We start from the raw sequence: 21,964 nt of genomic DNA on the forward strand, positions 1-21,964 counted from the left end.
CATAAAACTCATATGTGTTTCACATGAGAGAGTTTTTAAAATGTATAAATGCCCACTGCTGTCTCTCTTTTTAAAATCTGCAACTTATTTGTTGAAGAAACCAGGTCATTTGTCTTATGGTGTTTTCCACATTCAGAATTTGGCTGATTGCATCCTGTGGTGCCACTTAACATGTTCCTTTATCCTCTATTTCCTGTAAATTGATTGTTAAATCTACAGACTTGATCAGATTTGGGGGAGGTATTTTTGATAAGAATATTTCATGGGTTGTATCGTGTATTTCCATTAACAGACATGTAATAACAAGTTACCTTTATTGATGTTAGCCATCAATAATCATTGCCAGTATCTTTTTAAATTGAAGTATAGTTGATATATCACTCTACAGCAAAGTGATTCAGTTATACATATATATAATTCTTTTTAACATTCTTTTCCACTATGGTTTATCACAAGATGGTGAATATAGTTCTCTGTGCTATCCAGTAGAACCTTGTTGCTTAGCCATCCTATCTACATATGATAGCTTGTACCCCAGCTGCCACTCCATTCCTTCCCCACCCCTGCCTTCTCCTTGGCAACCGCACGTCTGTCCTCTGTGTCTCTTGGTCCGTTTCATAGATAGATTCATTTATGTCATAGTTTAGATTCCATGTATAAATGATAGCATATGGTATTTGTATTTCTCTTTCTGTCTTAGTATGAAAATCTCTAGGTCCATCCATGTTCCTGCCAATGGCATTGTTTCATTGTTTTGGGGGGATGAGTAGTATTCCACTGTGTGTGTATACCACGTCTTCTTTATCTACTCATCTGTCGATGGACATGTAGGTTATTTCCATGTCTTATGTATTGTTGGCAGTGCTGCTGTGAACATCACTGCACATGTCTTAGTTAATTAAGAGTTATAAAACATTATAATCTGTAACAAATATTCCTATTAGTAGTTGAGATATTTCTAAAAAAAGCCAGTTTTCCTATGTCAGCTATTCTCTCTCAATAGAATTCATTCAGAAAACGCAGGATAAAATGTGATTCCCTTAATTTTAAAAATAATGGCCAATGAGAATCAGTTACTTTTTAGTATTGTTATGAATTTATGGAATTAAACATGTGTGCTATGTTTCACTTTATTGAGTTATTCTTACGATGTCCAAATTGTCCTGACTGTGGCCCGGAGAAACTGTGTCAGATTGGTTCCTGAGATGGTTCCTTTTAGTGGGAAATGGGATTTAGAAACAATCTGGGCCAGGGTGACTTGGGGGTACTGGATTTGTTGTTTGTAAGCCCTTTCAGTTGACATTAGAAAATACTGTTTAGAAAATGAAATGTTACCTATGCAACATCAAGATTTGACATTTGCCATTCTGATTAAAATATGGTTTAATTTCGGCACTATTGACATTTGGGGCTGGATAATTCTTTGCTGTTCGCTTTAGAGTATTATTGTTGTCTTGTGCTTTAGAGTATTATTTAGCAGCATCACTAGCCTGTATCCAGTAGATCCCAACAGCACATTCTCTTCACCCTAACTCAGTCGTGACAACCAAAATTGTCCCTACTGTTACTGCTGCTAAGTTGCTTCAGTCGTGTCCGACTCTGTGCGACCCCAGAGACGACAGTCCACTAGGCTCCTCCGTCCCTGGGATTCTCCAGGGAAGAAAAATTGTCCCTAGACATTGTTAAATGTCTTCGGGTGAATGTGTGTGTGTGTTTGTATGTGCAAAACCACCCTCAGTTGAGAACCCCTGGATTACAGAAATAAAAATTTTAAAACATTTAACAGAGTGCTAAGTAATTTGATGGACAGGGAGGCCTGGCGTGCTGCGATTCATGGGGTTGCAAAAAGTCAGACACGACTGAGCGACTGAACTGAACTGAAGTAATTATAATGAATCATGCTTTGGAGAATTAAATACTTAGTATGATAGTTTAGCTGAGACAAAAAAGTATAATTCAAAATCAACAAAGATACAAACTGTATGATAACAACATCCTTTTTACAACATCCTTTTAAAAGTAAAAAGTGTCCTTTTTATTTCTAAAATGTTGATAGTTGTGTGTAAAACACACTCTGAGTCACTACAAAATGGGTTTATGTCCTAGCTCTGTCATTTCCTGACCTTTGCCCCAAGTATGTATCTTAGTTTCTTTAAGCTTCAGTTTTCCCTACTGTGGAACAGGAACAATAATACTAAATGTGCTTGCTGCTTTGAGAGTCAATTAAAATATGAGGTGCCTAGCAGAGTGCCTGGTTTATAGTAGATCATAGCTAGTAGCTTTTATCATTAAATAGTTATCAAGGAAAAGTAATCGAGAGAAACCTCAGAGGTGAACATATAACTCTGTGAACAAAAGTAAGGTGCTTTTTTTCTGTTTTAGAGTCCTGCCAAATATCACAAAACCTAGACCTTATGAAGGATAAAGAAAGTAAAGGGTTTTTCAGCTTATTTCAACGCAGTAAGAAAAAGCGGGAGCAAGTACGTATTTTCTTATGTAGTATTTTATAAGACTCTTCTAATCTGTTTTTAACTGCGTGTGCTTTTTACCATGGAATTACCTGTAGATTTTGCCTTTTCATTCTGTATTAGACTGTCAGCGCCCCCGCGACTCCTCTAGTAAGCAAGCACCGGCCAACTTTTACAAAGAGCAATACCATTTCCAAACAGTATATTTCAAACACCCTGCCGTCGGATGCCCCCAAGAAGAGGCGTGCTCCACTGCCTCCAATGCCAGGGTCTCAGAGTTCCCCCCAGGACCCCGCGCACATCCAGGAGAGGCCAGCTTCTTGTATGGTGAAATCCCCGAGTGTGGATGAAACAGAGGAGGTATGTACATTTGTTTGGTTTGTATTTTTAAGATGGGGAAGGGGACCATCCATTTTTCCTCTTTACTAACTTGTCCTTTTCCACATAGGCTGCTAATAGTAACATTTACTCATATGTAATTAGATGAATAACTAGTTGCTAACAGCATTGGTACCATAAAGAGAGTCCCTATGTACAGTTCTGAAATGCAGTAAAGAATAAAATATGCCTATTTTAAGTAGCTTTTATATACAAGCAAATACATCATCTGTAAACCTTAAAGTCCTGGTTCATTAAGGCCCAGCTGGAAGTTCTTGTTTGATGCATGTATTAGGAAAGAAAATATTTATTTGTGAACACAGCTTTTTTTCTTTTTGTTAACAGCAACACAATCTATGTTACTTTCATGGATTTCTAACTACATATAGTCAGGTCTTGACCTGACTCTCAGATTCTCAGGGGGGTCTGCCTGATACATATATACTCTATTATAAAAAGTCTTTATATATAAAATACTACAGTTACTATCATATACTTAGATGTTCAAGGCACTGTTCTAGGTGTACCTTTTTCCCAAACATTCTCACTATTACTTCTGTTTAATCCCAAATTTTCCTGGAACATGCTATTTTGTAGAAATCCACTTGCAAACAACTTTTCATGTCTGTAATGTCTGTACATTCTTTGCTTTATTCAGGTGAGTTATATTTGAAGTTTTAAGTAACTGTGATTGAACATAAGACCATATATTTTGTTGCTTGGAGTTGACAATTGTTTTAAGTAACTTTGAGAGCAAATTTATTTTGAGGTGTTTGAGAAACTCAGTTTTCTTGTGTCTAGTTGAAGGATTTTGTTTCCACCTTAGAAAGTTAGTAAATTCAATGCTCAAGAAATTAACCCTTCTCAACTAATAAACTTTTTGTATTTGCTTAATCTTAGAGATATTTTAACTATACTTTTAAATTGTAATTTATAAACTGTCGTATGTGTCTTTAGAAAGTAGCAACTGGATTAGATAGAAATGAACTTAAAAAAATGCTGAAACTCAGTAGTTACTTGGAAAGTCATTTATTAAGCTGTCTTATTATTTCTATAAGGCTCTCTCGTCAAGTGGCTGTGGTATAAAATCTCATCTTACGCATCAGGAGGATAGTTATATTTTTTCAAATTATAGAATCATTTACTACAGAGTTTTCCAGGGCAAATGCTTGGTGGTTGGGTTCAGTCTTTAAAAATGTGTGGGGGTGTATTAGTCAGGCAAGAGGAGCCTTGTTGAAAGATGCAAGGAATGTAAGGACTGTTGGTGAGTCTGAGCATGCGCAAGAAACTGAGATTGAAGCTGAGTGAGAGAAGCAGGGACCCCACGTCAGGGTCAAAGACTTCATTTTGTGACCATAACTAGTTTGTACTTCTTCATAGCAAGTCATTTAAAAGGTAGCACTTTCAGGATCATTTTATATTTTTAATTACCATAAAACTGTACTGTAAGAGTATAAATTATTACACTCTTGAGTGGTTACCAAAGTCTGTCTTTTCCTTTCTACAGAAATACATCTTAGCCCCTGCTCACAAACTTTCCAGATGACTTCATCCAATCTATTACAGTGAACCTCCTTTGTGTTTGGAGCCTGAAGAGGTCTACATTGTCTTTCTAAAAGTCAGCTTCTTAAAATTCTAGGCTGTACTACCAGTGACCTCACCAAAAACCCTTTCTTTTGATTCTCACTCTCTGTTCTGTGACCAGTTGATGCCCCCATGTTCAAGGCTATTTTTTTTTTTTTTTTAAAGTTTGTTGCCTTTGGAAATTTAGACATTTTTATATAATTTTCTAATTATTTTTTCCTTTGATCTGGACATCTGGTTAGTTCTTTGATGTATTGTTTGGCAGGATCTGGAATTATTTACTTTTCCCTAGAGAAGCTGAAAAATCATTTTAAAATATTTATTCATTACAAAAATTTCTTAACAGTGAAGCTGTGGTTCTCTGTGTGAGTATGTGTATGAGTGTGTGGACATGCACACATGCATGTTCATGAGTTCATGCCTTCCAAGGCATCTTACCACATATTTCCTTAACTTCTTCGCCATATTCAATGAGATAGATCTCCCTTTGGTCTTATTTTTTCTCTCTTCCATGGCCCTAATTCTCTTCTTATAGCTCAGCTCTCTTCTTTTTTTTTTTTTTTTTTGCCACAAGTTCTTCATGATCTTAGTCTGTGTCTACTCTTTCAGAGAAAACATCTATTCTTTGTTGAGTTTTCAGCTGTAGTGTTTGGAATAATGTCCCCCTCAAAAGAAGTCCAAGCTGAAGATCTAGAGATGCGAAAGTCCTGGACTTAAGTTGGGCCCAATCCAGTGACTGGTGTTACAACAGCAAGAGGGGAATGTTGTTTAGTTTTTCAGTCATGTCCAACTCTTTGCGGCCCCCTGGACTGTAGCCTACCAGATACCTCTGTCCATAGGATTTTCCAGGCAAGAATACTGGAGTGGGATTCTGTTTCCTTCTCCAGGGGATTGTTCCAACCTAGAACGGAACCCACATCTCCAGCATTGGCAGGCAGATTCTTTACCACTGAGCCACCAGGGGAGACTCAGGCACAGAGACACAAAGGAGAGGTCATGTGATGACAGATGGAGATTGCAGTGGCACTGCCACAAGCCAGAGAATACCAGGAGCCTAGAGGAGGCAAGCAAGGGCTCTTCCCCAGACTTCCGAGGGATATGGTCCTGCTGACACCTTGATCTCAGACTGCTAGCTTCCAGAACTGCAGCAGAATAAATTTTTGTTGGTTGAAGCTGCCCAGTCATGGTCATTTGCTCCGGCAGTCTAGGAAACGAATACATCAGCTTTGTATTCCAGTCTCAATATCGTTCCACTTGAAGTTTGAACTCATGGTTGCTTATTGACTCCTCACTGCCTGGTTGGTGTTTAGTTGCTAAATCATGTCCAGCTCTTTGAGACCCCATGAATTGCAGCATACCAGGCTTCCCTGTCCTTCACTATCTGCTGAATTTACTCAAACTCATGTCTGTTGAGTCAATAATGCCATCCAACCATCTCATCTGTCACCCCTTTCTCCTTTTGCCCTCAATCTTTCCCAGCATCAGGGCCTTTTCCAAGGAGTCAGCTGTTTGTATCAGGTGGCCAAAGTATTGAGCTTCAACATCAGTCCTTCCAATGAATATTCAGGGTTGATTTCCTTTAGGATTGACTGGTTTGATCTCCTTGCTGTCCACGGGACTCTCAAGAGTCCTCTCCAGCACTACAGTTCTAAAGCATCAATTCTTCAGCATTCAGCCTTCTTTATGGTCCAACTCTCACATCCATACATGACTGTTGGAAAAACCATAGGTTTGACTATACAGACCTTTGTCAGCAAAGTGATGTCTCTGCTTTTTAATATGCTGTCTAGATTTGCCATAGCTTTTCTTCCAAGCAGCAAGCTTCTGTTAATTTCATGACTGCAGTCACTGCAGTGATTTTGGAGCCCAAGAAAATAAAATCTGTCACTGTTTCCAGTTTTTCCCCATTTATTTGCCATGAAATGATGAGACAGGATGCTATGATCTTCATTTTTTTGGTGTTGAGATTTAAGCCAGCTTTTTCACTCTCCTCTGTCACCTTCATCAAGAGGCTCTTTAGTTCCTCTTCACTTTCTGCCATTAAAGTGGTATCATCTGCATATCTGAGACTATTGGTATTTCTCCAGGCAGTATTGATTCCAGCTTGTGCCTCATCCAGCCCAGTATTTCACATGATGTATTCTGCATGTAAGTTAAATAAGCAGCGTGACCATATACAGCCTTTATATACTCCTCTCCCAGCTTTGAACCAGTCTGTTGTTTTATGTCCAGTTCTAACTGTTGCTTCTTGTCCTTTATTCAGGTTTCTCAGGCGACAGGTAAGGTGGTCTGATATTCCTGTCTCTTTAAGAATTTTCCAGTTTGTTGTGATCTGCACTATCAAAATGGCTTTAGTGCAGTCAATGAAGCAGATGTTTTTTGGAATTCCCTTGCTTTTTCTATGATCCAGCAGATGTTGGCAATTTGATCTCTGGTTCCTAAATCCAGCTGGTACATCTGGAAGTCCTCAGTTCATGTACTGCTGAAGCCTAGCTTGAAGGATTTTGAGCGTACTCTTGCTAGCATGTGAAGTGAATGCAGTTGTGCAGTAATTTGAACATTCTTTGGGATTAGAATGAAAACTGACCTTTTCCAGTCCTGTGGCCACTGATGCATTTTCCAAATTTGCTGACATATTGCGTGCAGCACTTTAGCAGCAGCATCTTTTAGGATTAAGAGTTCAACTGGAATTCCATCACCTCTACTAGCTTTGTTTGTAGTCATGCTCCCTAAGGCCCACTTGACTTCACACTCCAGGATTCTGACTCTAGGTGAGTGACCACACTGTTGTGGTTATCTGGGTCATTAAAACCTTTTTTGCACAGTTCTTTTGAGTATTCTTGCTACTCTTCTTAATCTCTTCTGCTTCCACTAGATCCTTGCTGTTTCTGTCCTTTATTGTGCCCAACTTTGTATGAAATTTTTCCTTGGTATCCCCAGTTTTCTTAAAGAGATCTCTAGTCCTTCCCATTCTATTGTTTTCCTCTATTCCTTTGCATTGTTTGCTTATGAAGGCATTCTTATCTCTTCTTGCTATTCTCTAGAACTCTGCATTCAGCTGGGTATCTCTTTTTCTTTCTCCTTTGCTTTTTATTTCTCTTCTTTTCTCAGCTATTTGTAAGGCCTCCTTAGACAACCATTTTGCCTCCTTGCATTTCTTTTTCTTGGGGATGGTTTTGGTCATCACCTTCTATACAATGTTAGGGACCTCCATCCATAATTCTTCAGGCACTTTGTCTACCAGATCGAGTTCCTTGAATCTGTTCGTCATCTCCACTTATAAGAGATTTGATTTAGGTCATACCTGAGTGGCCTAGTGGTTTTCCCTACTTTATTCAGTTTGAGCCTGAATTTTGCAATAAGGAGCTGATGATCTGAGCCACAGTCTGCTCCTGGTCTTGTTTTTGCTGACTGTTTAGAGCTTCTTGATCTTTGGCTGCAAAGAATATAATCAATCTGATTTGGGCATTGATCATCTGGAGATCAATGTATGTAAAATCAGTCTCACTTATTTCTCCTAGTTTGAAAAGGTCAAGATGATCTTTGATGTTCTTTCTTTTTCTCTCCACATCCACTTAGTGACTAACCATTCAATTTCTCCTCACAGTGTCTCCTTGTCCCTTTCTTCTACTCCCTCTGCTAAAGCCATGCCTCAGGGAATCCAGGGGCAGGAATGTAAGGAGAAGGTCAGTACTTAGCTTGTTTTGCCCCTTCTCATCTTCACAATATGAAGGATGTGGCAAGCTGCCACATTTATGTTTTATAATAGTCACTTGTCAGTTCAGAAACTTTGGATAGATGGCTGTTATTTTCCAGGCATTTAAGGCCCTCTACACAGTTTGTTGGGTGTGAAAGGCTCGACACACATCTTCCCTCCTCTCTCCCCTTTCTCTCTTTCTTTCTAGTTATTTTGAGGTATAATTGACAAATAAAATTGTAAACTATTTAAATACATTGTGGCAATTTGAAATACATTGTGAAAGAATTCCTACTATCTATTTAACATGTCCATCACTTCACATATTATCGTTCTTTTTTTTATATGAACATTTAAGTTCTGTCTTAGCAGATTTCCACTATATAATACAGTGTTGTCAACTGTAGTCACTATGTTTCAGTTAGATCCTCAAATCTTATTCATCTTTTAGTTGAAAGTTTGTCCTTTTTATCAATTTCTCTCTATTCCCCCATTCCCCCAGCCCCAGGTAACCTCTTCTACTCTGAGTTCGATTTTTAGATTCTACATGTAAATGAAACCATGCAATATTTGGCAGTCTTTGGCTTATTTTGTTTACTGTAATGCCCTGAAGGTCCATCTATGTTGTTACAAATGGCAGGATTTCCTTCTTTCTCATGGCTGAATAATATTCCTGTGTGCGTGCATATGTATGTGTATGTATTATATATATATATGTATTATATGTGTATTATATATGTATTATATATATACACATATATACATATGTATACATGTATATATATATACATATATGTATATATATAATACACATACATATATATATAATACATACACATATTTAACATATCACATCTTCTTTGTCCATTTATCCATACATGGACACTTAGGGTGTTTCTATGTCTTGGCTATTGTGACATGGGAGTGTAGGTATCTCTTTAATATCCTATTTTTGTTTCCTTTGAATACATATCCAGAAGTGCAATTGCTGGATCATATGGTAGTTTCTATTTTAATTATTTTACTAACCTCCAAACTGTTTTCCATAGTGACTGCACCAATTTATGTTCCTACCCAGAGTGCACAAGGATTCTCTTTTCTTGACATTCTTGTTAGCACACATCTCTTACAGTCTTGATAATGGCCATTCTAACAAGTATGACATGGCATCTTACTGTAATTTTGATTTGCACTTCCCTGATGATTAATGATGTTAAATACCATTTCTAATACTGACTGACCATCTGTAAATCTTTGTAAACATATTCAGTTCCTCTGCCCATTTTTTAAAATTGCATTTGTTAGGCTATCAAGTTGTATGAGTTCTTTATATATTTTGGATATTAGCCCCTTACCAGATACATGATTTGCAAATATTCCCTTTCTGCAGGTTGCCTTTTCATTTTGTTGGTGGTTTCTGTTGCTGTACAAAAGCACAAGTTTTTTTTTTTTAATGTTAATTCCTCATCATTTTCAGTATGCTTCTAACTCTAATCAGAAGATTTGACATCACTTGTGCAAAAACCATGTTTCCTATGCTTTTAGAATAGAGTAATTCCTGCAGCTTCATCTTTATTCCTCCTCGCTCATTCAAATTATACCTTTCCTTTACCTGCTTCATGGAGAATTTTTTAAAGATTCCAACATGGGATAATCTTACTTTCTCTGAATTTGTCTCTCTTGTGTTTTTATGTTTCATTTTAATTTATGTATAAGTTTAGGTAGTATATTCCTATGATATATATTTCTAAAGATGAAAAGGAAAATATAGTGAAAATTCTCCATTCCAACCTTGCTGCCAGCCAAATTCTTGTGCCTAAAGGCAATCAATAACAGTCTTGTGTATTCTTCCAGCCTGACTGACTATATGTATATATATTCAAGTCAGTATTCAACCTACATTATTTAATTTCTCAGCCAGTCATATGCTACATGTATTATGTTATACCTCACTTTTTGGTACTGAATGATATATTTTGGATATCCTTATCAATACATAAAGGGCTTCCCTTTTTAAGATTGCATAATATTCTATTGATGGATATAACATGTTATGGGATAGACACCCCATCCTCTAAAGATAAACATTATTTTATTGTTTAAAGATTATAACATTGTTAAATTCTCCCTTTTTAAATTCCCAACCAGAGGATACGATTTGTGTTCCCCAGAGAAATTCTGTAACACAGTAGGTGTTCAAGAGAATTGATAAGTAAACTTTTAACTACAGTTTCACACAATCAGGTATGGGATATACAATGAAAATGTCAAATAAAATTCTAGTATTTCATGGGTTCAGTTCAGTTCAGTCACTCAGTCATGTCCGACTCTTTGTGACCCCATGAATCGCAGCACGCCAGGCTTCCTGTTCATCACCAACTTCCGGAGATCACCCAGACTCATGTCCATCGAGTCAGTGATGCCATCCAGCCATCTCATCCTCTGTCGTCCCCTTCTCCTCCTGCCCCCAATCCCTCCCAGCATCAGAGTCTTTTCCAATGAGTCAACTCTTCGCATGAGGTGGCCAAAGTACTGGAGTTTCAGCTTCAGCATCATTCCTTCCAAAGAACACCCAGGGCTGATCTCCTTCAGAATGGACTGGTTGGATCTCCTTGCAGTCCAAGGGACTCTCAAGAGTCTTCTCCAACACCACAGTTCAAAAGCATCAATTGTTTGGCGCTCAGCTTTCTTCACAGTCCAACACTCACATCCATACATGACCACTGGAAAACCATAGCCCTGACTAGGTGGACCTTTGTTGGCAAAGTAATGTCTCTGCTTTTGAATATGCTATCTAGGTTGGTCATAACTTTCCTTCCAAGGAGTGAGCACCTTTTAATTTCATGGCTGCAGTCACCATCCGCAGTGATTTTGGAGCCCAGAAAAATAAAGTCTGACACTGTTTCCACTGTTTCCCCATCTATTTCCCACAAAGTGATGGGACCGGATGCCGTGATCTTCGTTTTCTAAATGTTGAGCTTTAAGCCAACTTTTCCACTCTCCACTTTCACTTTCATCAAGAGGCTTTTTAGTTCCTCTTCACTTTCTGCCATAAGGGTGGTGTCATCTGCATATCTGAGGTTATTGATATTTCTCCCGGCAATCTTGATTCCAGCTTGTGCTTCTTCCAGTCCAGCATTTCTCATGATGTACTCTGCATAGAAGTTAAATAAGCAGGGTAACAATATACAGCCTTGACATACTCCTTTTCCTATTTGGAACCAGTCTGTTGTTCCATGTCCAGTTCTAACTGTTGCTTCCTGACCTGCATACAGGTTTCTCGAGAGGCAGGTCAGGTGGTCTTGTATTCCCATCTCTTTCAGAATTTTCCACAGTTTATTGTGATCCACACAGTCAAAGGCTTTGGCATAGTCAGTAAAGCAGAAATAGATGTTTTTCTGGAACTCTCTTGCTTTTTCCATGATCCAGCGGATGTTGGCAATTTGATCTCTGGTTCCTCTGCCTTTTCTAAAACCAGCTTGAACATCAGGAAGTTCACGGTTCACGTATTGCTGAAGCCTGGCTTGGAGAATTTTAAGCATTACTTTACTAGCGTGTGAGATGAGTGCAATTGTGCGGTAGTTTGAGCATTTTTTGGCATTGCCTTTCTTTGGGATCGGAATGAAAACTGACCTTTTCCAGTCCTGTGGCCACTGCTGAGTTTTCCAAATTTGCTGGCATATTAAGTGTAGCACTTTCACAGCATTATCTTTCAGGATTTGAAATAGCTCCACTGGAATTCCATCACCTCCACTAGCTTTGTTCATAGTGATGCTTTCTAAGGCCCGCTGGACTTCACATTCCAGGATATCTGGCTCTAGGTCAGTGATCACTCATCATGATTATCTGGGTCATGAAGATCTTTTTTGTACAGTTCTTCTGTGTATTCTTGCCATTTCATGGGTAGATCTGGTAAATTTTAAGAAGTACTTGGATAACTTAAACATTGCTTACATTTACTTTTTAATACTAATTGGCTGAAATAATTCTTGGCCATATTTTTCCTAAGCTTTTACAAAGAAGCCAGAATTTTGGCAAAGTTGTGTTAAAAGCTTATGGACCAACAACTAAAATGTAGTATGCATTACCTAATGCATATAAATGAAATTCACTCTTGAATTGAAAATTTTTTTATAGCATCAGATGAAAATATTCAAGAAATTCAGCAAAGCATATAGTCATAATCACTGTAGACATTTTATATCTTTTAACAATTTAGTTTTGAATTTTGAAATTTTAAAAAGGCACTATTTTTACTGCCTAAAAGCCTAAAAGTAATACCAAACTGGGAAAAATTACTGGAAAAAAATAAACAACAAAATAATTTCCATGTTGGTGAAAATTTTGGATACATCTTTGTCCTATGATTTTTATTGTTTAGGTTGTAAAATAAACCACAAGGGTGCACTGTTTAACAGAACTATAGCATTCTGATTTTTCCAGTTTTTCCCCCCAAAGCATCCTTTGAATAAAGCAGAAAGAAAATACTGTAAATAGTTACATTATATTAGAAATAGCAAATGCTTATCTCTTGTGGGTGAACTACCAGGAAACTGAACTAGAGAGAGAAATAACAGTAATGTGTGAGAAAGTTATTTATAGTTAGCACAGTTTTATTCATTTTGAGTTTTTATTTTAATGTTCTTTAGTAATCACTGATAATTCTATTTGCCTTAGGCTTAGAGATAAGTCAGTCTGTAGCTTGGAAAAAATGTTGCTAGCCACATCTATTTTATACTTTTTGGCAGTCTGTATTTAATAATTTGCCTCATTCCTCTAAGGCATTTCTCAGCACTGGCAAATTAAGGTATTTGGATAGTGATTTTGGAGCATCAACTGAAAATATTCACATAAAAGGCTGTTGATTTTCTGAGCTAATTTTGGCAACCAGTCGTGCAGTTTCCAAAGAGAACTCAATGATGATCCTAGTTAGTAAAATAATTTATCCTGACCTTTTGGGGGAACATTTCTGCATCTCTAATTCTTTCCATCCATCTACAGCATATATTTAAAAAGACTACATAGTTTACTGTCACTTCTACAGTGTCATTTTCCTTGTAAAAGTGAAATACCTTGTTTTCTATGGAAATGTTCATTTGGAAGAGAAAACGATCCAATTAGAAATTTTCTGGCAGTTTTCCTTGGTTCTTTTAAAGCATTTTTTGAATATGATTCTGCCTGAAGATGTGAAATGCCATTTGTGCAACAACATATGTAAGAGCTGGCCCATGCTGTCATTTCATGGACTAGATCACATGTATCACTGCATAAAATGCATATAATTTTTTAAATAAGGTTGTCCTTGACTTCATACATGACAGAAGTCAGAAATGCAATGGTATTGGCTTAAAAGTGACTTAGAGTTCTGGGATTGAAACTAAGTTCAAAAATCCAGTTTCTGACCCGTGTCTGCTGACCAAGTATCTGTGAAGAGCACATTTAATGAAATCAGTGGCCAAATGACGTCCTAGTAGTATTGACAAGTTAACCTTTTATGCTTATTTTACATTTGAAGAAGTGAAAGGAGAGTTGGACAGAAGCTGTAGTAACCTTGACCCATAGAATCCAAAGAATCTTTCGGAGAATTCTTCATACATTTGGTGTGACTTTGCTCCTTGGATGTGTGTGTATACAACGAAAACTGCTTTTCACTGCTAGTAGCATGACATCTCATTTTCTTTAGGATATTGACTTTTGGCTGGAAACACAACCAGGAATGCTTTTGACTGGGCATTTCACTTGGTCTCATTTTGCTTTCTGCTGCAGACAAACACTCAAATGTTGAGAAACTGAAATTCTTTGCCATATAGTCTTATGCAAGTGAAATATAATACCTAGAGTGTTAGTTTTTAACAGCTGATTTGTTTTTTTTTTAAATACTTGACATTTTTCATCTCTTACCCAATTTTGTCTTTTAATATTTATCATGCTTTACAAATAGATGAGAGATTGTGATACGTTTAGGAAATGTGCAAGCATATATTTGGACTTGCTTCACTTAATGAGTTTAATCTAGTCATTTTATGCAGTCATTAAGGTTGTTGTAATAGAGCATATATTTATAATTTTTCAGAAATATACCCCTTTTTAATTTTTTTCTCCATGTTATCTCATAACATTTGATTTTCACCTCCACTTTCCACTTATGATATAGAAAGTGGACCACACATATAATTCTCCAATTGCCTAGGAACAGTGGTTGCCATGGCATTTTCAGCTTGATATACAGTATACAGCTGTCTGTACTTCCAAAAATATGACTTGTTTCATTCAGTAGAGAAATGTACCAGCACAATAAAATATTTAATATGCTTCCTCTTTGAAGGTTTCCCCAGATACAAGACATACTTTGCATTGTACTTTTCATCAATTCTTGAAAGGGTCATAATCACACAAGGGCAGAAATTATGACTAATGTTTATATAACATTTGCTAGTATTTCAGACAAGGCTCACTTTATTCATTTAATGCTCATGACATTCCTCTGAGCAATTACTTTTTAAGTTTCTGCCAGCTTTACCTCTGACCTAAATGCAAAGAACTAAGCACATTATAAAATTGCTAAATTTTAAAACAGTACTATTCAAAGAACAATAGGTCATTTGTGGAATTAGTGGGGCTTTCACTTCCTTATCTAGTTTGCCTCTCTAAAGTACATATTCTGAGTTAATAAAATATCATTGAGGGACTACCCTGGTGGTCCAGTGGTTACGACTCCACCTTCCAATGCAGGGGGCACAGGTTCAATCTTTGATCAAGGAACTAAGGTCTCACATGCTGCAGGGTACAGCCAAAACTTTTTTAAGTATCATAGAAAATAATTGGTGTTAGGGGTCTTCCTTTACAAGTTCTTATAGGACAAAGCTTTCTTAGCCTTTCTACCACTGTGGTATTTGGGACCACATGGTTCTAAAGACATGCCTTTCTCTGGTAACCAGCATATTAACAGAGGTCAGGGTGGAGAGAAGCTGGCCCCATTCCTGGAGCTTCAGTAATAAAAAGGTGGGGTCACTTGGATAATGCCGGCCATACAGTCTGAACTCTCTTCTGGGATGAACTGAGTTGGTCCTGCTTTGTTCCCTTGATTGTTCCTTTACTCTGGTGGAGACCCTAATTCAGTTACCTGTATTCTCCTGCTGTGCCTCTAGACATCTCTGTGTCTTGATCACTATGACCACAGAGAACCATAGTTACCACTGTCCTGTTTTTAACTTGATCCTGATCTCTGCTTTCTCCTGGTTCATCTTGTCTTTTTTCATTCAAGATATACTACTTAGGCCCATATCTTCAGGGATTAAAAAATGTTATAAGTAAGGGATTACCACTAATAAGACTTGATTACATACTTTCTCAAAGTACTGGAGGATTGATAAAATGGAAGCAGATTGCCTGAGGGAGAGAAAAGTAAAACCCTTGCAAGAACAGGTGTAACACAGGTTGTAAAATTTGTGTTTTAGTTTTATTCTGATATGTGTGGAGAGGGCTGGAATTATTTTGTGGCAGAAGAAACCCTAGCCTGGCTTGAGAGAGACTCTTGAATCTGCCAGAAGTCTCTTATATTCTTCGTTTGGGGGTCATTTTTCTCATTGTCGTCTTCATCATCTTCTACCTTGAAGGACAAGACATTGAATTTTGTGGCTTGGGTTTCTCCTCTGTAGAATAAGGTTTTGTAACAAAATTTCCAAGTCTTTTTCAACTCTAGCATTATGAAATTGTTTTTTGTTTAAGTTGTTGTCATTTAAAATCGGGCTTTAACAAATGAAAGCGCTCTGTTGTAGGGGTCTTGGGTTTGGTCAGTGTTACACTAGACAGTGATATCTAGTCTTGGTATTACTCATCCAAAGATTTTTGAACCCTGAAGAAGGAAAGCAAAATAAATAATGGGCTAAGTGAGATCTTTCTCCTTGAACTCTTGATTGTAACACAAAAAGCCAACACATGTGTTTTGGGCATCCCTTAAAAGAGGCTGAAGGTAATAAAATTTGAGGAAGGTATGTTCAGATTAATGAGTCTGTTAACCAGACAACACAGATGTTATTATCATTGACTAACAGTGAGTTTGCCACTGTTATGCCAGAAACTTGGAAAACTCAGCAGTGCCACAAGACTGGAAAAGGTCAGTTTTCATTCCAATCCCAAAGAAAGGCAATGCAAAAGAATGCTCAAACTACTGCACAATTGCACTCATATCACACGCTAGCAAAGTAATACTCAAAATTCTCCAAGGGAGGCTTCAACAGTACATGAACTGAAAACTTCGAGATGTTCAAGCTGGATTTAGAAAAGGTAGAGGAACAAGAGATCAAATTGCCAACATCCGCTGGATCATCGAAAAAGCAAGAGAGTTCCAGAAAAACATGTACTTCTGTTTTATTGACTATGCCAAAGCCTTTGACTGTGTGGATCACAACAAACTGTGGAAAACTCTTCAAGAGATGGGAATACCAGACGACCTGACCTGCCTCTTAAGAAATCTGTATGCAGGTCAGGAAGCAACAGTTAGAACTGGACATGGAACAACAGACTGGTTCCAAATAGGGAAAGGAGAACGTCAAGGCTATATATTGTCACTCGGCTTATTCAATTTATATGTGGAGTATATCATGAGAAACGCTGGGCTGGAGGAAGCACAAGCTGGAATCAAGACTGCTGGGAGAAAAATCAGTAACCTCAGATATGCAGATGACACCACCCTTATGGCAGAAAGTAAAGAGGAACTCAAAAGCCTCTTGATGAAAGTGAAAGAAGAAAGTGAAAAAGTTGGTTTAAAGCTCAACATTCAGAAAACGAAGATCATGGCATCTGGTTGCATCACTTCACTTCCCATCACTTCATGGCAAATAGATGGGGAAACAGTGGAAACAGTGAAAGACTATCTTTTTGGGCTCCAAAATCACTGCAGATGGTGATTGCAACCATAAAATTAAAAGACGCTTGCTCTTTGGAAGAAAAGCTATGACCAAACTTGACAGCATATTAAAAAGCAGAGACATTGCTTTGCCAACAAAGGTCCATCTAATCAAAGCTATGGTTTTTCCAATAGTCATGTATGGATATGAGAGTTGGACTCTAAAGAAAGCTGAGTGCCAAAGAACTGATGCTTTTGAACTGTGGTGTAGGAGAAGACTCTTAAGAGTCCCTTGGACTGCAAGGAGATCAAACCAACCCATCCTAAAGGAAATTAGTCCTGAATATTCATTGGAAGGACTTATGCTGAAGCTGAAACTCCAATACTTTGGCCAGCTGATGTGAAGAACTGACTCGTTTGAAAATACCCTGATGCTGGGAAAGAGTGAAGGTGGGAGGAGAAGGGGACGACAGAGGATGAGATGGTTGAATGGCATCACTGACTCAATGGTCATGAATTTGAGTAAACTCTGGGAGTTGGTGATGGACAGGGAGGCCTGTCATGCTGCAGTCCATGGGGTCACAAAGAGTCGGACAAGACTGAGCAACTGAACTGAACAGTGACTTTAAAACTAGATGATTCTAAGACAAATGCTTTGCTAGGCTTGGCCACTCAGAATTCTCTGAAGAGATTTAACTTGTTAGTAACTCTAAAAGTCACAAGTGAAAGGTGGTGGTAGTCATTTAGACATCTGTAAGTGGATCCAGCTCTAATCTCATTGCTACCTCTTGTAGAATTCATTTCAGGGGATTGATAGAAACACCATTAAAATTAGCAGAACAGATGCCTGCTTATATAGTGTGGATTTGAGAGCTCCAGGCCCTGAGACTGCTTCCCTATTTCTCCTTTCCCTAATGATAGTTGTGTGATACCTAGAATATCACCCCTATTGCTTATACTCCTTCACTGATATGACTTTTTAAAATCTAAGGTGACTAAAGCAAGCTTAGACTTTCAGTGCTATCAATGAAGGATCTTAAAACAGGATTACAGAGAGAATTAAAAAATAGAGTATATAAGTTCTAAATGTTTAGGAGTCTTGACAAAGTGCTGCCCAAGGGGGAAAAGGGTATAGAAAAAGCAGGATTCAAGGCAGCAAAGTAAACTTGCTGTAGACCCACCAAACGATAGCATACTGTGTGAAAAACCATCATAGACAAAGAAACTGGCATGTATGCCTTCATCCAGCACAAGTCAAAGCTGGTGTGCATTTGTCTGTGTGAGTGTATGCAGGTATAAGGTAAAGGTTGGACAACAAAATTTCTAGGAGGTAACCTGTATTTACTGATATTTACAGTGATGTTTCTTTTTTTTTTTTTCCTCGTCAACATATGCACTGTTTGAAACTCATGGGAGATTGTGCTAACTTTATGATCAAATCAATAATAAAACCGATTTCTTTGTAATAAGAAAAACCTACCTTCAGAGCTTTGCCCATTTTGAAATTCAACAGAACATCTTATACTTCTATATTACATTCACTCTGGTATAATAGTTATGTTTAAAGTTTAAGAAAATTGATTTGTCGTTTAAGTTGTAAAAGTATTTTAGAATTCTATCAAGAGTTAAGAGTTAGGAATTCCCTGGTGGTCCAGGGGTTAGGACTCCATGTTTTCACTGCAGGGTTCAGTTGTTGGTCAGCGAACTAAGGTCCTGAAAGTTGTGGTTTTAGCTTAAAAAAAAAAGTTAAAGCATGACCTTCAGTTAAATGGAAATTTAGTCATTAGGATAGAAATGATTAATCCATAGTAAATTAGGAAAACCTAATATCAATTATAAGGTATTATAATATTTTACAGCATTTATTGAGAGTGTCCAAATTGGAGAAGGATAATGGGAATCTGTGCCTAAAGAAGAAAAGAAAATTATATGAGTTTTAAGACAGTTTTAAGAGATTGCTTAAGTTCTCTCTAACCCAACCCCACGTTACATGGAAAATCGTATTATAAACAAACTAAAATCCAAAAGCTTCTAATAGAAACACTTACCAATGTCATTGAAGTTGAATCACTGTATTTCCATCCTTTGATTTAGTCTTTTTATTTTCCTAATTGTATTCTTCTCTTTTAACCAGAATATATTGATTTCAATGATCCACATCAGGTAATTCAACTGTGATTAATAAGTAATTTAGTAACTACTACAGTTCTAGTACTAAGTAAATCTATTGAATGCCATTCAATTCTGTTTTCTTCAGCTAAATTTACTTTTATTTTGAACCAGTGAATTCTGATCTGGATGTGAATTATGAGGGATTAACTATCTGGCATGGTTTTCAGCTTGACCCTGTCACTTTCACTAGTCAATTCTGTTTATGCACTAATTTTTTTTTCACAGACAATAAAATTCAGTGATGTACGTTACTGTTAGAAGTGTAGTTTTTGCTGAAGGCAATCAGACTTACTGACTCTAACTAAAATAAATAATTGGAGATTTCTAATCACTAACCAAAGCATTTTTCCCATAGTAAGAAGAAACCTCTCTGCTTTCTTGTTTTGTAAATCCTCTGGACTTAAATATAATATGATCTCAACTCCTTTTGGAGAAGGAAATGGCAACCAACTCCAGTACTCTTGCCTGGAAATTCCTATGGACGGAGGAGCCTAGTGGGCTACAGTCCATGGGGTCATGAAAAGTCGGACACGGCCAAGCAACTTCACTTTCACTTTTCACTTGCATGCATTGGAGAAGGAAATGGCAACCCCCTCCAGTGCTCTTGCCTGGATATTCCCAGGGACGGGGGAGCCTGGTGGGCTGCCGTCTATGGGGTCGCACAGAGTCGGACACGACTGAAGTGACTTAGCAGCAGCAGCAGCAACTCCTTTTAAAAATTTCCATCATAATTTGAGCAAAGGAAATGTACCTTGGCTAGCTGGTAAAAACTAAAGACAGTTCTAAGCAGTTCTTTTATTTTAAATGTTTGCACTAAATGTATGAAATATTTCAGATTTATATACTTTAATACACCCCCCCCCCCACTAAGATTTAACAAACTGGTATTAAACATTTAGCTTTTATTAAACTCCTTTAACGTCTGATGAAGGTATGATGAAGCTGCCTGAAGTGACTTACGGTGGAGTTTTACACACAGTGGAATTGGTTTGTAAAGTGGACTAAGCACAAGCTCCTGCAGTTGTTTGAGGTTGACTATAACTGAGACTGACTCTAGTAGGACTCCCAGCACCACCAGCACTAAAGAAAGGACCAGTCTTAAATACCTCCTTTTACCTATACTTTTTGCTCTAACCCCTAATTATAACTGGCATTGGCCTATTTACACTTTCACATACTTGAAAAGAGGCAAATTATGTGTCATAACATGAGCTACTATTTGTGGAGCAGGTTCCCTGTACCAGGTGCAGCACCCCGTGCCTGACACAGGTCATTTCACATGAGCATCCAACCCCAGTGAAGCAGGTACTGTTACTTGTCCCACTTTGTGGAGGAGGAAGCAGAAGGTTGCAGGGACAGTAAACGCTATGCTCTCCTGGTGCAAGCCCTGGCATTGACTCCAAAGCCCCTGTGTTTGGTAACCATTACATTGCCTCTCTTCCAGCTTGCAAACCCTCTGTAAACTTCTCTCCAATTAGACAGATTCATACTCAACATCCTGGGTAGCTCAACCCTGATGAATGAAAGAGTAGAACCACTGGGAGTCGATTAAGGAGCATATTCCTGAAGTGCGCAGAACAAAATGGGGCTGAAGAATACATAATGCCCTTCCTCACCCTTTTTTATTTCTTTAATATTTTATGTAGGAACTCATGTGTTTACTTAAATAACTGCGTTAGTTTAGTATGTCTACTTTTTAGAAAGTAGACGTACTACTTGTGTACTGGATACGTGTGTACTGGATCTGTTATTCTACAAGTATCCCAAGGCACATGCCAGTTTTCTTGGCTACAGTCTATTTAGAAATACCTAGGTCTTCTACCTTAAATGCACTTTCTTTTTCTGCAGGTTTTTACCCAAGAGAAATGTTTTCATATAGGATCCAGGGGTTCCTTCAGTTTAATCTTAATAGCGATATTTTAATTAACATGGAATAAGTCCAAGTTTGATTTTCTCTTGGCTGCTGCTTAGCTGATTAAAATTCTTTTCTAACAGCCTCTAAACACACACACACACAAATTTAAAAACTCTTGTGGCGCTCTCTTATAGGACAACAAAAAATGTATATTAAGCTATTCTTTGAATGCTAATATCATTCATATCTCAAAATGAAAGTAATATTCCCATCACTAATTGAGGCTTATTTTTTAAACTCATCATTCTTAGTCCTTAAAAAATCCTGCCTGGTCCATCTTACAGCATCCGTTAAGTTTACATTTTTGTCATCAATTTAGTAAGCTCTTATCATTAATTATAGCATGGAATCAAGTGATATAGTTAACATAAGTTGACCTCGTCACACGCAGTGATGATCATGTTCTCTTCAAAGGTCTTTGTTCTTAAGTCTGTATGACCCATGTGCTAGTCTAGAAACACAAGTCCATTTGCTTTCATTACACACCCGTACAATAGAGGAAGGGGGTAAATCTTACAGAATAAGGTTATAAAACATATGCTCCCTGCAAGACATTCATGGCTTTGCCCTTCTAACATGCATTCCCTCAACTGTCTTCACAAATGCTACTAAAAATAGTTCAACATTTGTGATGCTGAAATATGTATATTTTGATAAATTTTAAATTATTTATCCATAGAAATATAAATATCCTGTACAAAAAAAAAGTTAGCTTATTTTAAGACCTCTAGGATGATAAATGAAATACATGAGTTTATTTTTACTCTGTCTTTGAGTTATTCAGTCCATATAAATTTGTGAATCTCTGTATATACATTTCTCCCTTTTTTTTAATTTCTGTGCTATCTGCTTTATAATATTATAATCAAATTTTAAGAGCTCTAACTCTTAAACAGATATAG

General features: G+C 37.4%; 1 protein-coding gene across 1 annotated transcript in view; it reads left to right on the forward strand.

Annotated features, from left to right (window-relative positions):
- The window catches only part of COBLL1 (cordon-bleu WH2 repeat protein like 1), a 168,812-nt gene that overhangs the window by 120,481 nt on the left and 26,367 nt on the right, over positions 1-21,964 (forward strand). Inside the window, exons 6-7 of the mRNA XM_027559078.1 lie at positions 2,383-2,480; positions 2,592-2,828. Of these exons, the coding sequence (XP_027414879.1) occupies positions 2,383-2,480; positions 2,592-2,828 (335 nt within the window). The remainder of the gene's footprint in view (positions 1-2,382; positions 2,481-2,591; positions 2,829-21,964) is intronic.

The sequence above is a fragment of the Bos indicus x Bos taurus genome, chromosome 2 (genome assembly GCF_003369695.1).
Source record: "Bos indicus x Bos taurus breed Angus x Brahman F1 hybrid chromosome 2, Bos_hybrid_MaternalHap_v2.0, whole genome shotgun sequence".
Classification (NCBI taxonomy): domain Eukaryota; kingdom Metazoa; phylum Chordata; class Mammalia; order Artiodactyla; family Bovidae; genus Bos; species Bos indicus x Bos taurus.